The sequence below is a fragment of the Homalodisca vitripennis genome, chromosome 1 (assembly GCF_021130785.1).
Source record: "Homalodisca vitripennis isolate AUS2020 chromosome 1, UT_GWSS_2.1, whole genome shotgun sequence".
NCBI classification, from domain to species: domain Eukaryota; kingdom Metazoa; phylum Arthropoda; class Insecta; order Hemiptera; family Cicadellidae; genus Homalodisca; species Homalodisca vitripennis.
Window position 1 is genome coordinate 166,234,205 of NC_060207.1, and position 15,152 is coordinate 166,249,356.

The following is a 15,152-nucleotide window of genomic DNA, read 5'->3' on the forward strand; positions in this document are numbered from 1 at the left end:
GATATGTTTTCCTTGAAAATAAAAGGTCTCACAAAAATAAAAATTTTAATTATTTGAGTGTTGTATTTTTAATTAATGAAAAATTAAAATCCAATAAGCAAGAAACATCTACAATGTATTTTTAACAGTTCTTAAAATATGCCGGATTAAAAGTAAAATGATGGCTCTTAATGTTTTAATGCAACATTAAACAGCGGCAAGTACCAAAATCTTTGAAGAAATATAAAATAATAGCTGTTTTGAGGTTAAACAGGGAATTAGGGCATGTTGAAAGTCATTTCCCAATAACCCTCCTGAGTATGTTATAAGCTACTTGTAAGGATGTAGAATAGAATTTCACCTATTGTCAATGCTTCCATTTCTGTTCAACAAGCTGGTTTTTTGGCCTGAATTACTGTGACCAGGTACTGGCTCTAACATATTTCAATAAGAATGGGTTGAAAACAAAGACATCTGCAGCGTTCGTTGATTTATTGGTGGCTTTGATAGAGTTTAGAGAAAGAACCTGTTAGTTAAATTGTATATTGTGATTTCCTGCCCTTTTATTTTAATACTTATAAATTCAATGCCCAGTAACAGGTTAATCAAGGCTGTAAAGAAAGTTTGTCTACACAGTTTAAGGATTGCCTCACCAAGGATCAATTTCTTTTTCCTCCCTTGTTTAATACATTGACTGCAGCAGACTCATTGTGGCGCAGAGGCATTGCTCTATCCAATGTCTCTCAGTATAGACCAGCAGTGAAGGTGTTAACTTATAAACAGCTGATATGCCAGACACAGTATCCAGGAATTTTATTTACACCAATGATATTACTATGGCTTTGGAACATAGGGAGCTAAAAACAACTGAAATTACACTCTCAAATGATTTAGCCATCCTCAATAATTACCATAGAATTTAGAAGCTAAAGCCGCCCACCCTTTAATAACAAAAGTAGCCTGTTTCCATCTAAACAAAAAAATGGCTAATTATAAGCTTTACAATAGCTTCAGTGGAGTAAACTTAGACAATGATTATCTGCAGTACCTAATGGTCATGTTATATTGATCTCTCATGTTTAAAGGCTACCTTAAAAAAATAGTGAAAATGGGAACCCGAGTTATCTTACACCACATTACTGGATCGCCTTGGGAGGCAATGCACAAGTTCTGCTTACTTATGGCAAGGCTCTGCAGAATTCTGTATATTCCATTGCTGAATATTGTGCTCCTGTATACTGAACAGTGCTCATGTACGAAAGATCAACATACAGCTTATTTTAATCATGAGCACAATCCGTGGCACCTTCAGTTCTTCCTTGGTTTCCTGTGTTGAGTGATATAGCTCCAATTGATTAAAAGAGCGTCGTGAAAAACACAAAATGGTTTGGGTAATTATTGAGTTTTTCAAAAGTTTGAATATTATCTTTTGGTTTGTCTTTTGTCCAGGAATAAAACCTGAAAAAGTTGGTAGAGAGTTCTGGGACACTGTCTATATAATGTTGCTGGAAAAGTGTAATATATTAGATATAACCTGCAGACTGTTTTGAAACAATATTACACCTCAATTGTCAAGAGATAATAGGTCTCCGGAAATATATATTTTACTTTTGTGTGTGACTAGCCTTGCTATGGAAAGACCTCACAAAATAAAAAGTTATCAATATTGGTTTATGTGATTTTCAATGTGGTGTTTGAATTTCTTCTAATCCTTCCTCCGATCACTGGTCTGTCTAAGAATTTTGTGATAAGTGATTGAATTAATTATTTAAGTTCATTTATCATTTTTATTAGACATATAAGGGTAGTAGATTATCTTTAACAAATTGACTGAGAATAGTCGCTCCGACTATCCCGGCTGTCCTAAAGTCGACATATGACTTGTACCTCAGTGAAGGTGTTAGAGTTTTTAAAATATGTACAGGTATTAAAAGAAAATAAGATATCTTTTCTTCTTTAGAGGCTCTCTTCAATTAGTAAACTCAGCAGCTACTCATATTAAAATCGTAAGCTTTATAGTTCATATGAAAACTGTTTGGACTATTTAGTTGGTATTTTTCAGAATGCACTTTGTATTTCCAAGTTAAATATATACCTGTCGCTTTAATATTTTCTTCTTAGTAATAAATATACTCAGAAATTGTTAACATTTTCAGTTGAAAATGGAGTTTCTAAAAGAAAATTTGAGCTCTCAAGATGACATAAATGAGACCAAAATAAAAGAGCGGAGAAGTCCACTAAGAGATTATACAAATGTGACTATAGGAAAGGTAAGTGCTCTTTCATTTCATTGCTGCTGGACTAATGGTTACATTTTTGTAAGTTTCCTGTTGAACTGAATTTCAATGCCTATTAATTCTCTCCTATATCCAAATCTCTATTAAAACTTCAAGCCTAGCATACGTAAAATTTTGCTTCAGGAGTTTTAACACCTATCTCAGGATAAATTTAACAAATTTAAAACGTGGGAAATTAAATAATCTTTAAAGACTTGTTTATCTAGAGATGTTCAGTACATCTGTGGAACAGTGACTAAAACATAACAGGGGAAGACCAAATTGTTTATTGATCAGAGATATTGTAGTAAATTTAACAGCACCAGAAAACTAAAAATCCAAAGAAATGAGAAAGGAAAACAGTGTTTTTAAAATAGGTCATGCATGCATTTTTGGTACTTTGGTATTATCTGGAAGCTACTATTTTTTAAGAGTTTAACATACTGGAGGCCTAAAAAAACCTACATTATTAAAAAGAATAGACTTTATTTGACTTACTGTGAAAATTACATGTTATTATGATCGGTTCTTGTTTTCTGTTTCCCAAAGAGAGCGATGTTGGCAAGAAGGCGGTCATTCTGTCTCTATATGGTATTGTTATATGCTATATAAATAGGTACATACATACAGTAAATATAAAAAGTTAACGAATTCCTACATGATCTGAGCTTGAATTGAGGTAATATCTCAAGTGATGTTTTTATTTTCCAACAGAAGTGCGGGCTGGCCCCATAGGTGGTTGATGGTGAGAGTAATGTAATGTAGGACAAGATTGGTTATCTGGTACAGATTTTCAGCACATAATTCTGACAAATCTTTTTAACTTAAATTTACACAAATAATTTCTTAATGGTTGTATGAGTATAATTATTTTTAAGGAGAGGACAATCCCGTTTTGGGCTTTATTCTGCTCGTTTTCATGGTCCAGTGGCCTATAAAATATATATTTGAAATGTTTTGTGTGATAATTCAAATCAACTTTATTCAGGATTTTTACAATGTACTTTGTTGGATTGGTTGTTTTTATGCACACATTTTAGTGAATCTGCAATGTCACCTGTTAAACAGTGAAGGTTTTTACTGTGTTACATTAACTGGGATTACTGATTAAAAATGCAATGGATGGAGCATAGATTTTATGTATGGTAGTTAATATTTATTGACTGAGCTTTAGCAAGGTGTATGACTTGTGGGACTGGAAAAATTGTATTTTTGTCTATTTGTCTGTCTGCACTGTATCTCAAAAACAAACTGTCCTATAGATTTGAAATTGTGCATGAAGCTTCATTTCTTTATAAGAAATACTGAGTTCGATGATGGTGCATGTCACTCTATGCAATTTGGCTGAGCGTTATTAAATATTTTTAAATTATTTTTATGGGTAACCGTGTTGGCAACAAAATAAATACATTTTTAAACAAACTCAATACACTGTTGAGAAACATTTTACATATTAACACATGTAGCTTAACTGTCCCAACACATACAACTTAATTTTATAATGGTTTGGTGTGCAGACTTTTACTGCTGATATAAAACTAAGTTTAATGGATGAAAATCTGAGTGTGTCACGTGGCACGACATGTTAAGGAAGATTTCATATTGAGATTATAAATTTTGCACGAAACTTCATTTCTACACGAATGAGTTCCATGATGACTTTTCAATGGTTCGATGGTTTTCTATCTGTCTGCAGAAAGTCTCAAAAATGAAGTGAGCTATAGATTTTAAATGTAGCATACAACCTCATCGAAGCCTGTGGTGTGGTATACTTTTACCTTGTAAGTGGTAGAAGAAAGTGATAACATATTTGTACCTAACTAGGTACAAATATTTTATAAATTTTAACTAAACTTTGCAAATACCTAGATTCATTATGATGCATGTTAGTTATAAACGGCATCAACTGAGTGGGCGAACTGTGAGTGTGTTATGTTGAAGAGTGATTATGTCCGGCTACGATATATGTGAGAAACCTACTAAGAAGGAGTAGGTTAACATTGATCCTACTCGTTTTCAAACTTCTTTAAATAAAATTTGGGCAGTGGTTGTTTTAAATTGCTTAATTTTTATATTTAAGCATATAAAAAGTTTTTGATGAACTTTTAGTTATTTAGAAGCTTGTAGGTTTTTTTATGCTGGGGGGAGAGGATAGGGCACAGAGTCTGAAAGGATTTTATCTTGTAATGACATCTATGCAACGGAACAAGAATAAGAGGACTGTTATTTATAAAAAACCGACTGTTATTAGCAACTACTTTACAGGTCACACTTGGTGGACATCTAAGGGGTGGGTTTAAAGTTTCCTCATGTGAACAAACATTTAACTTATTAGTTGCTTACAGAATATACAATAGTGATATAAACTTTTTCTTGAAAAACTTGATATTTATTCAAATAGAATAGGAAAGAACATAATGTGCATATTTTTGTATGACATATACTGGAAAAAAGATGTTTATGATTGAACAGTCTACAGGGAGTAGGTTAATCGACATGTGTTGTTGTGCCGAGTAGAGTAACTGAAAACAGTGAAACCTGTCTTGATTATATATTTTTGAAATACAATAATATGAGCTAAGTCGAGTCAACTTTACTACATACAATTGTTACTGGCCACTACAGCATCAGCCTCAATATCACTGGACTGTCACCTACCACTCACATAGATTGTGCTACACTTGGCGGATGAATTTTTACAAACTGATTGCCAACCTGTCCTAAATTGTTCAGATGTACCTTCCCTTTTCTGGTAAATTCTGGGCAGTCCAACATCCCTATATCGCCCATGTTAAATTGACATATTTTCGGTACCATTATCTCCTGTTAATATTAATATCTCCTGTTAATATTAATATAATATCCAAGTGTGTACTAATAGTACACTTTTGAAATTTTTTGCAGTTACTTATGTATGGTTGCTGAGGCATTGGACAAAAAATATATGTTCAAAAATACATAAAAAAGTTTTAACAATTTTTATTTAAAAAACATGTTTTTTTACAATTAATTTATTTATAAAAATATTTTTTCCTTGTTCAGTTTTCTACCAATTTAAAATCTTTTAGGTCCAAATCTTACTTATAGAATAAAGGAAGTGCAGAAAAAATTTCATCAAAATATCTCCAACGGTACTTAAGATATGTGTACCTAAGTATGAAAAAAACTTATTTTCGGAAATCAACGATAAAGAAAAAATTCTTTGAATATTGTACTGTAATTTGACAATTTACTGATAATCTTTGATCACACACTTTTAAAATCCTCCAGGGCAGTACTCAGTATCATCCACTTCTTCTTCTCTCAATCTTCCCTTCTTCTCTTGACCCTGGACTCCTTGGATACCAACCCCGCTGCGTACTCCGATTTTCTGATTCGAGCTTTGTCAGCAACCTTCAAAGCGTCTATTGTGTTACTGCCGATATCTGAGATTCCCAAATGCTTAAAAACTTCTAATCTACCCAGGTTTCCATTATTGAAAGTTATTATGGCATCGTACACCCCTAGTTCGAGTGTTTTACGGCCAACAAAAACATTTTTCGGCAACCTGGTCCACACAACGTTGTTGAATCTGAAAGTCGTCAGCTGATTCAACACAGATTTCTGGGTAATTGAAACAATAACTATTGCCAACCTGATAAACAAAAACTACAAACTAAAACCACTCAAATAATACATGTACTATAAATAGCTATTGTATGAAAACCCACTGATGTGAGGCAATTGGTGCTGAAGTTCTAGCAATCAAAATGTGCGACGGCATGTTTTCAAAAATTATTTAAAAATATTTAAAATCAAGTTGACACCATGTTTTTGGTATTAAAATGTTCCGAAAATACTAAATTTGTTAATAAAACAAAAAAACTAAATTTGAAAATTTTTAAATTTTTTAGTGTTGGACTCCCCTTAAGTCATAAATACATTGAAACAAAAACAATAAGTCTTTAACGAAAATACAAGGTTTAAGAAGCTTAAGCCATGAATAATGGCAAACTTAATTCACTTGAATAACAGAGATATAATAGGCAAAAAAGTAAAAAAAAATCCACTTAATGATGAATTGAGATCCAATTATCTGAATTATAGGCAAATTTTAAAAGGACTTTAAAACAAAATTATGTATTACAAATCCCAATTTAACGATTAAAAAATACCTTCAAAGTTGTGTTGGAGTTAAGTAAATAACTTAGCGACCAGAGTTGAACACAAAGAATAATTCATGGATAACACAAAGAACAACCTGAGTTTTCGATCTACTCGTAGTATTCAGATGATTGTAAGCAGGTCGCTAATGAACCATCGACTTTTTCTGCAGTAGGTGAAAGTCTTACCAGCGAAATTGATTCATAATCCAGTCATTGACAACACAGTTTATGGACTGAACTGTAACTTTAAATTAACTAGTGCCAGGAAAGACTATATTTTACAGCATATTTCTTACATTTGGGGGGTCTGACACTAGTTGGACAGTTTATTGGCTACTGGTCTATCATCCTGAAAGACAGCATTAACTTTTTGGTGAAATCTCTTGTTCATTTATTTAATTTAAGCATAAATTATGAAGTTTTTACCAATATAGTTAAATAAGCAAAAAATTTTCCTCTGCAAATCTAAAAGTATTGCTGACATAAATAATAAATTTCTGCCAAATTTGTCAACTTGCATTTTTTCTAAAATTCTTGAGAGAACTACTTACCTCCATAAAAATGGAATTTTAAGTGAGTGTCAGTTTGGGTTTAGAACACACAAAAATATCAATAGCGCATAAAACAAATAAACTAGTGAAGCCATTATGGACAATTAATGCTCCATGATGATATTTTTGAACCTTAGGGAAGTTTTTGATTCCATTAAAAGAAAAAAACTTTTTGAAAAAATTAGAAGCAGTTGGTGTGGAAGAACAGTTTTTAGTTGGTTCACAAGTTATATAGCTGGAAACAAGTCAACATTTGTGGAATAAATGATAATTTTTGCCCATTGACTATAGTGTGGTGTAGGGCATTACTCATGGTCCAATTTTATTTTAAATTTAAATTAGCAACATTTCCAAATTAAATTTAAGTGGTAAAATTTCACTTTTGGAGATGATCCATTAATTTTTATAATAGGAAACAAGTAAGAAAATGTAAGTGTAAAGGCAATTAGTGACGTGATCGTTTTAAAAAATGGCTGGATGACAATATTTAATTCATCAATGTTTCTAGAACTAATTTGATGCCAATTTCATTTAAAGATAGCACTGTCTAGCATTTACATGATTTGAACATATATAAATTTGGCCAAAATTTTGTTGAAAGCTGTGCTTAGAGACAGTAAGTTTCATTGTTCTAAAATTAAAGAACAATCTTTGACTATCGAAATGGTATGAGCTTAGTGATTATTTCTAATGTAAAATTAAGAAAAATGTTCACTCGCTTTCATGATTCAGCAGTTCTGTCCGTTTGTAAACCTTTTACACATATTTTAGTTCATATGTATACACAAATCTATTCACCTTATCTTTCATACACATATTTTCCTATACCCCAACATGTCGAGGCAGTACCCGTTCGCATCAGCAAAACAGTATTGACAACAAACTCCTTTTATATTGTCCACGTGTTGTACAGAAATTTGTTTAACCAAAATCCATATTATAATATTTTGTAATCGTCTCCCTTTTCCGTGTTCAAGAAGTGTGTTACTAATTTGTTTGACACAGCTTGTAGTGGACAGGGCTGACTGTTATGTCAGTTGCTACGGGTGGTCCCCTGATCATAGCAATTGATGTTCTATAGGTGTTTTCTGACAAGTCTAACCCCATAATTACTTCATTATGTCCAGTTTTATTACTATTTTTGTTATGAAATGTATTAAAGCTTGAACCAAACTGAAATGGTTTTATTCAACTTAAAACAAAGCTACATTTAGATAAATAGATTTGCAGAAAGTAAACAGCAAACTTAAATATTGAGAATAAATAAACAGCTGTTTTAAGACAGAAGAGATAACATAATACTACATTAACCCCTCCTTTATTTAAACACTAGCTGTTACCCGCAGCTTCGCAGGCAATCTTTAAAACCAAAGTCCTTATATTACTTAGTAAAAGCAATTATGGTTTAATATGAGAGAGTCCTATAAAAATTTTAAAACGTAAGTAGGCATACATCAGGTAGATATTATTTAAGTTCATGGTAAATAGTATCAGAGTTTAACTTAATTATTATATCATGTTTGGCACATGTAGGAGCATGTCTGGTTCTAATTAATAAAATTATATACATAACTTCACAGCTGAATCTGCCTTGTCATCCCGATCAAGAAAACACAAATCTCGGATCACACAGGTCTCGGAAACTTACTTCTGTCAAAAAGCGTATATTTTCAGTCCTCGTCATATATTATATAACAGGGTGATTCGGTTAGTGTTACCGGCACTTTCTGAGCTGATTGTACTATAAAAAATAAAGAAAAAAGTTCATATAAACATGGGTCGGATAATGCTTCCTTACTGGGTTTATGGCCAATTGAAAAAGATTATCACCAAAAATTGTGTGCAGGAGGTCACAAATGATGATTTACCCACGTGTTTTATGAAGAGATATTTATAGGCGAATGCAACTTTTTCTAACGGATTTTTAGATGAGAAATTGAATAAAGTTCATCTCATAGCTGTACTCTCATTTAGTTTTTTTTGTTATACTACAAAAAAACAGAAATAAAATAATTTTGAAAAACACTTTTTTAAGGTTTAAACGGGACAAAAAAAAAAAAACAATTATTTTGTTTAATAGGCATTGAAGACCCACATTTTTACAAAGAAACTTGCAGCAGGAAAATTTAATTCTGAATAAAATTATGGTGAGCACACGGCTATTAACAGCGAAGTATTAGTTTCTGGAATTTAATTTTACAGACTAAACATTCTACCAAGCAAGAAAAATTCCCAAAGCAAAGGAAAACCGCATTTTAATGACATAGAGTAGCCTACACATAAGATTTATTAGGATGCAATTTAAATTAAGTTTTAAATAAATTATTGTTTTTCATCTAAAGCTTATAATACTACGTTACCACTTTCATAACAGGTGGCTCAAAAAATCAGTCTTGTACTTCAATACACTTAGCAGCTCGCTTTCTGATTGATCGGAGTTTATCCTCCGCAACGCTGCACAATTGTTTTTGATTTTGTGCGGCGGCATCTTCAATTCGATTTATTAACTCTTCACGTGTATTTTACTTTTTTCCTGGTACACCAGGTTCTTCATCCAGCACCCATATACAGAAATCTAATGGAGTTAGATCTGGTGATCTTGGTGGCCAAGTGTGTGGTCCACCGCGACCAATCCATCGCACCGGGAAAACTGCTCGTTTAAGTGCATTGTTACATTATGGGAAAAAAGTGGGCAGGGGCACCATCATGTTGATAAATAATATTGCAACCTTGCTGCTAATGGAACATTCTTCTAAATAATAGTGGTAGTTGTTCTGTAAGGAATTCTAGGTACATGCAGGAATTTAGATGTCCTCGGAGAATGAATGGTCCTATTTAATCGATCAATGAATGAGTCTACACCATACATTTACACTAAATCTGTGTTTAAAAGTTGCGCACGATTGTACTATGTGGATTTCCCTCTGCCCTAAAGATAAGCAGTGTGTTTCATTGTGAAGTTGTTGACGCCATCTCGGGTAGAATTGAGCTTCATCAGTGAATAAAATGGTTTCTATGATGTTGACTGTTTCTAATTAACAGTTGCAAAAATCCAATCGAAGAGGAGGATCTGTTGGTTGAATACTTTGAACTTGTTGTTTATGGTAAGGGAACATGCTATTTTTGCGCAAAGTTCTCCATACTTCAGACTGAGGACACTGCGAATCGCCTAGAAAAGACGCCGTTGTACTGACACCAGGACTGCGTTCAGTAGCCATGAATTAATAGCCTCTTCCATATATCTACATTTATTCGGGCAGGGCGAATCCCGATAATTATTAATACTAGGAAGTTTACACCTGTTACTCTTAGGGTACGAAATGATCCACTGATCGTTTTTGGGTTTGGAACTCTGCGATTAGGAAATCGTCTTCGGTATTCTGCAATAGCAGCGGTTCCATTTCCGTCACAAACGCCTAAGACAAATACCATGTCGGCATATTCTTCCGTTGTAAATAACAAAGGCATTGCAATTGTGATAGTAAGTTAATTTAAAATACATTTTCAACTAACAAACGAGTAGTAAATTAATTGTATTAAATTGCACTCATTTAAAAACTAGTACAGAATTGGTAACAAATAAGTTGGATTCCTCAATAAATTGCAGTGTATTGTTGAACAGCTGATTTGTGATACCAACTTATAATAAAAACATAATTTTACCTTCTGTAAAGCTAACGTGACAAACATATGTAGGTACATGATGTAACCATTTGGATAGTCCTAAAAAGTAATAGTATTATTGTGTTTTTTAGTTGAGCATTAATCTATTAAAATCGTATTTACAATTGTATGCCTAATCAATTATTTGTGTACCTTATATCATTACATTACGGTGTTTATTTACTTAAAATACGTATTTCTTGCTTGGTAGAATGTTTGTTGTAAAATTAAATTCCAGAAGAAACTAATACTTCGATGTTAATAGCCGTGTGGCACATAATTTTATTCAGAATTAAATTTTCTGCAAGTTTCTTTTTGTAAAAATGTGGGTCCTTCAATGCCATATTTAACAAAATAAATTGTCCGTTAAACCTTAAAAAAAAAAAGTGTTTTCAAAATTATTTTATTTATGTTTTTGTAGTATAACAAAAAAAACTAAATGAGATACAGCTATGAGATGAACTTTATTCAATTTTCTCATCCAAAAATCCGTTAAAAAAAGTTGCATTCGCCTATAAATATCTCTTCATAAACACGTGGCAAATCATCATTTGACCTCTGCACACAATTTTTGGTGAAATCTTCAATTGGCCATAACCCAGTTAAGGAAGCATTTCCGGACCCATGTTTATATGAACTTTTTTTCGTTATTTTTTATAGTACAAATCAGCTCAGAAAGTGCCCGGTTGGTAACACTAACCGAATCACCCTGTATATATAATATATGACGATATATTATATTTATGTAGGACCGAGACGCCTACTTCGGTTAAAAAGTACCTACTTAAGACCGTTTAAACTCACTTACCTACTATGTTACAGTTTAGCTTGCCATATCGCCTCAATTAAAATACTATATACGTTTGATTATCTAGTTCTCGGAAATCTATTTTGGTCAAAATCTTGTTGACATAGTTGAGTTTGCCTTGTCCTGATGAAGAAAATACACACATAGGACTGAAAAGCCTGTTACGACCTAGGGGGAAGTCCTACCTACTTCTTATGTACTTTCGGTATAAGAGGAAAATCCTTATTAAGGTTATGCAAAATTCCAAAATATTAAAGTTTTGCGTTACACTTGGTTTTTTAACTGTAGCAAGGGAAAGAATGAATCGTTGAGGCATGTTAGTATTAATTTCTTTGTTTTCTATAAGCCATTGTTAAAATGTAATATCATAATGTCAAGGAAGCCCACCAGTTTAAAGTAACTTATGTGAAAACATTCTTAACTTTGTTCAGGTTAGTTTTATAACAATATTTAATGCATTAGATGATTTTAATTCGTCACTGGCACAGTCTGGAGTAAAATTAATGTATTAATGTTTTATTCACTATCTGCATTACACTACCGATCAAGCACTGTTTACTTATTATTGATAAAATTTAAATGTAAACATGTAAACCTTCCTCGGATTTTAATGTACATTTTACGAAAAGAATTAACCGAATTGTTCCAGCCGATCTCAAGATTTGTGCTTACTAACACATTTTGTGATTCTTTTTTATTTATATGAGATATCTCTGAGATATGTAGGGGCTCTTTTTACCCTGAAGTAACGACGGATTTTTGATTGCTCTAGGGAATGTGTTGACTATGGAGTCGTCATAGGGGAAGGATTGTAATTTTCAAGAGGCCTCCTCTTGCTGATTTTTATTCATTTCTTGGCTAATCGTTCTCTTTGTTTGAGATGAGTTACAATCTTGATTTGTGTTTCTGGATGCAACATCAGAGTCTGAAGATGCTGAATCGGTACGATTCCCCCATTTTGTAGGATAGCTTCGGGTAGGGTTGCAAGGTGACAGGTTGATATAACTGCATCTCTTCCATCGTTGTACTTGATGCAAGCGTTAGTCCGGGCTAGATTCAACAAGTTGTGCCTGCTCAACAAGAGATTCATATTTGTTTCTTCACACTAGTCTCCTGACAAGTACCGGACCAGGATTCATCAGCCACTGCGGTTGTGATGTCCCATAAAAAGAGGGATGTTTAATAAGGCGTTCATGTGGAGATTCGTTTGTGGCAGTACAAACATTTCGCTCCAATTGTTTTAGATTGCAATACATTATAAACATAGAACACCATGTTAGGAGGTAGATGTAAAAAGAGATGATGGTTGAAAATGATGAACTTGAAAAATGGGCTTGTAAAGATTTCAACCAAACTTACATTTTTGTGTGATGAGTTTAGATGTGTCATGTTCATGATAAGACTGCTATAAGCCGTGGATAGCAAGTGGTACAACTGGTTGATTAGTGTGGCTGTATTGAGTAAAATTGGGGGTATTTGGCTGTTATTAACCGTAGAGAGTAAGTAATTCGTCAAATGAAGGTTTTGGTTGACTAAACTGAAGTTCTATGTACAGCTGGTTGATCGAGCTAAACCACTAGGTAAACCAAACCACTAGGTAAACCGCTTAAAAAAAGACACTGGGTGATTTTAGTTCACGAAGGGTGGGGTAAATACCCCTCCGCCGCTGTGATGCCGCCCTTTTCCAGTATCTCCACCACTACTTGGTATTTGCCCACTTGCTCTATCCCCTGACCTGGTCACTACCACTTAGCGGCTAACCTCACTAAAACGCAAGGTCCCTGGATACGTCTATGGCTACATTGGTCTGTTCATTTAATAATGTACACTTGTAGACCTGCGACAAACCCAACATCGCTCGGCTCTGGCGGGTGGACTGCCTCAAAATTCAGGGGCTAGGTTTTTTTTGAAAGCTCCCTAGTCATTTAAAAAATATAACTGAAAAAACAATAAAAAAAAAAAAAAAAACAACTAAAAGAATACCTATTAGAGGGTTGTTTTTATTCGGTTGGGGAGTTCCTAGCCTAAACTCTATTTTAATAATCATTTGTATTCTTTTATTATTTAATGTGAAATTAGTTCCTACTCAGCTTGACTTTCATACAAATATTGTATTTTTATATGTTAATTATTAATAATGTACTACTGACTTTTGTCATACATGTAATACATGGTGGACAATAAAAAGATTGAAATTTAAATTGTATATGCCTAAACGCAAAAATACAATATACTTATAGAATAGGTACGTAGCTGCAGTGTAAACAAAATGGCGCGAGCGAGACACGAACGACACAGCTGATAAAACAGTTGAGGAGATGCTTGTCCCATTCCCCATCACTGGAGGCGGGAGCCATCCAGCGCGTGGCAGCTTAGATATTTACTTCTGCGCAGGTTTCTTGGCGAGCAGTTTATCTATAGTGGTTCACTTCTAATAGCGGCCTAACAAATGTTGCTAATTTTGTAATTAAAATTTTCGTCGATAACCTTATTTCCTAAATGTAATATTTGAGGATCAAATGAGCTTATTTCTGCTATTGCATTGTCAGCTATGATCTTTACTTTTTCTGACTTTTAAAAAGTCGCCAAATATCTCGATAATAATTTAATCTCCAGACTTGAAATTTTGCATGAAACTTCGTTTCTAAATAGACAATAATAAACCGATGGTGTATGCCTAACAATGGAATTTGGCTGAGCGCCGTTGAAGTATATCACTCAAGAGACGAGACTGACACACTTTGTTTTGTTTTCCGAGGAACGTAATAATTTATTTTCCGCATGGTTGTCTGTCTTTATAGCTGTCAATAATGAAATGACCAAAAGACTTTAATCGAGCCTCAGCGAAGCCTGTAATATGCGACACGGTGTGACATTCTACAACATTGTAAGTTAAACCAAGTAAGAAAACTGATCAATCAATCGCCAATATCGTAAACACAGTTTTCAATATATTAAGTTAAACATAGCTATGTTGATGAATCATACAGTTCTAATAACAAGAGCGTAAATAATAAATTTATTTTGACAAGTATTTATTATACAGTAGAATAAATTCTAAGCCAAACAGGAACAGGGTACCGTGACTAGCACTTCTTTAGATGTGGTACCTAAATCTAACGAGTATAACCAAAGACTAGGTATGAATATAGCTCCGATCACCATACGTGAGTTAACCGGGCCTGATTTAACAAATTATCGTTTGTTTGATATAGGGATTCTCATAAAGTTCTCTTGGAAGTTAAAACTATTGTAGATTTTAAGACGTGACTCGTTTTCTGTTTACAATAGCGTATAAACATATGTACTATGTGAGCCAAGTGTGCTTTAAATTCTCACGGATTTGAATTTTACCCTTGAAAGATCCCAGAAATGTGTTATTATTTTGCACGAAAGCGAATCTTTACCTTAAAATGTGTACGCCTTAAAGGTCGATTGTTCAACTAGTTGGTTCAATGAGATGTCTGAAAGTAGAATGATTGCACTTTCATAGAAAAAGGCTACATGTGTAATAGTAAGACCATCAAACATGGCCAACTGTTTTTCTGTTTCGTCATATTAGCAGCTGTCATGTTTTGACAGAACGAATCTCCCCTCCCTTTTTTAGTATTAGTAATCGGTTAGTTACCAAATGTTCGCCTCCGCTTTGCGTGTGGTGTCTTGTTTAGGTCAATGAATAACTGATAATGCATTAAATGTAATTATTAGGAGTTCGATTATTGAACGATAG

General features: G+C 33.4%; 1 protein-coding gene across 1 annotated transcript in view; it reads left to right on the forward strand.

The window, feature by feature from the left end:
* The window catches only part of LOC124352680, a 70,263-nt gene that overhangs the window by 8,439 nt on the left and 46,672 nt on the right, over positions 1–15,152 (forward strand). Inside the window, exon 2 of the mRNA XM_046802262.1 lies at positions 2,136–2,249. Coding sequence (XP_046658218.1) covers positions 2,142–2,249 — 108 coding nt within the window. The 5' untranslated portion in view covers positions 2,136–2,141. The remainder of the gene's footprint in view (positions 1–2,135; positions 2,250–15,152) is intronic.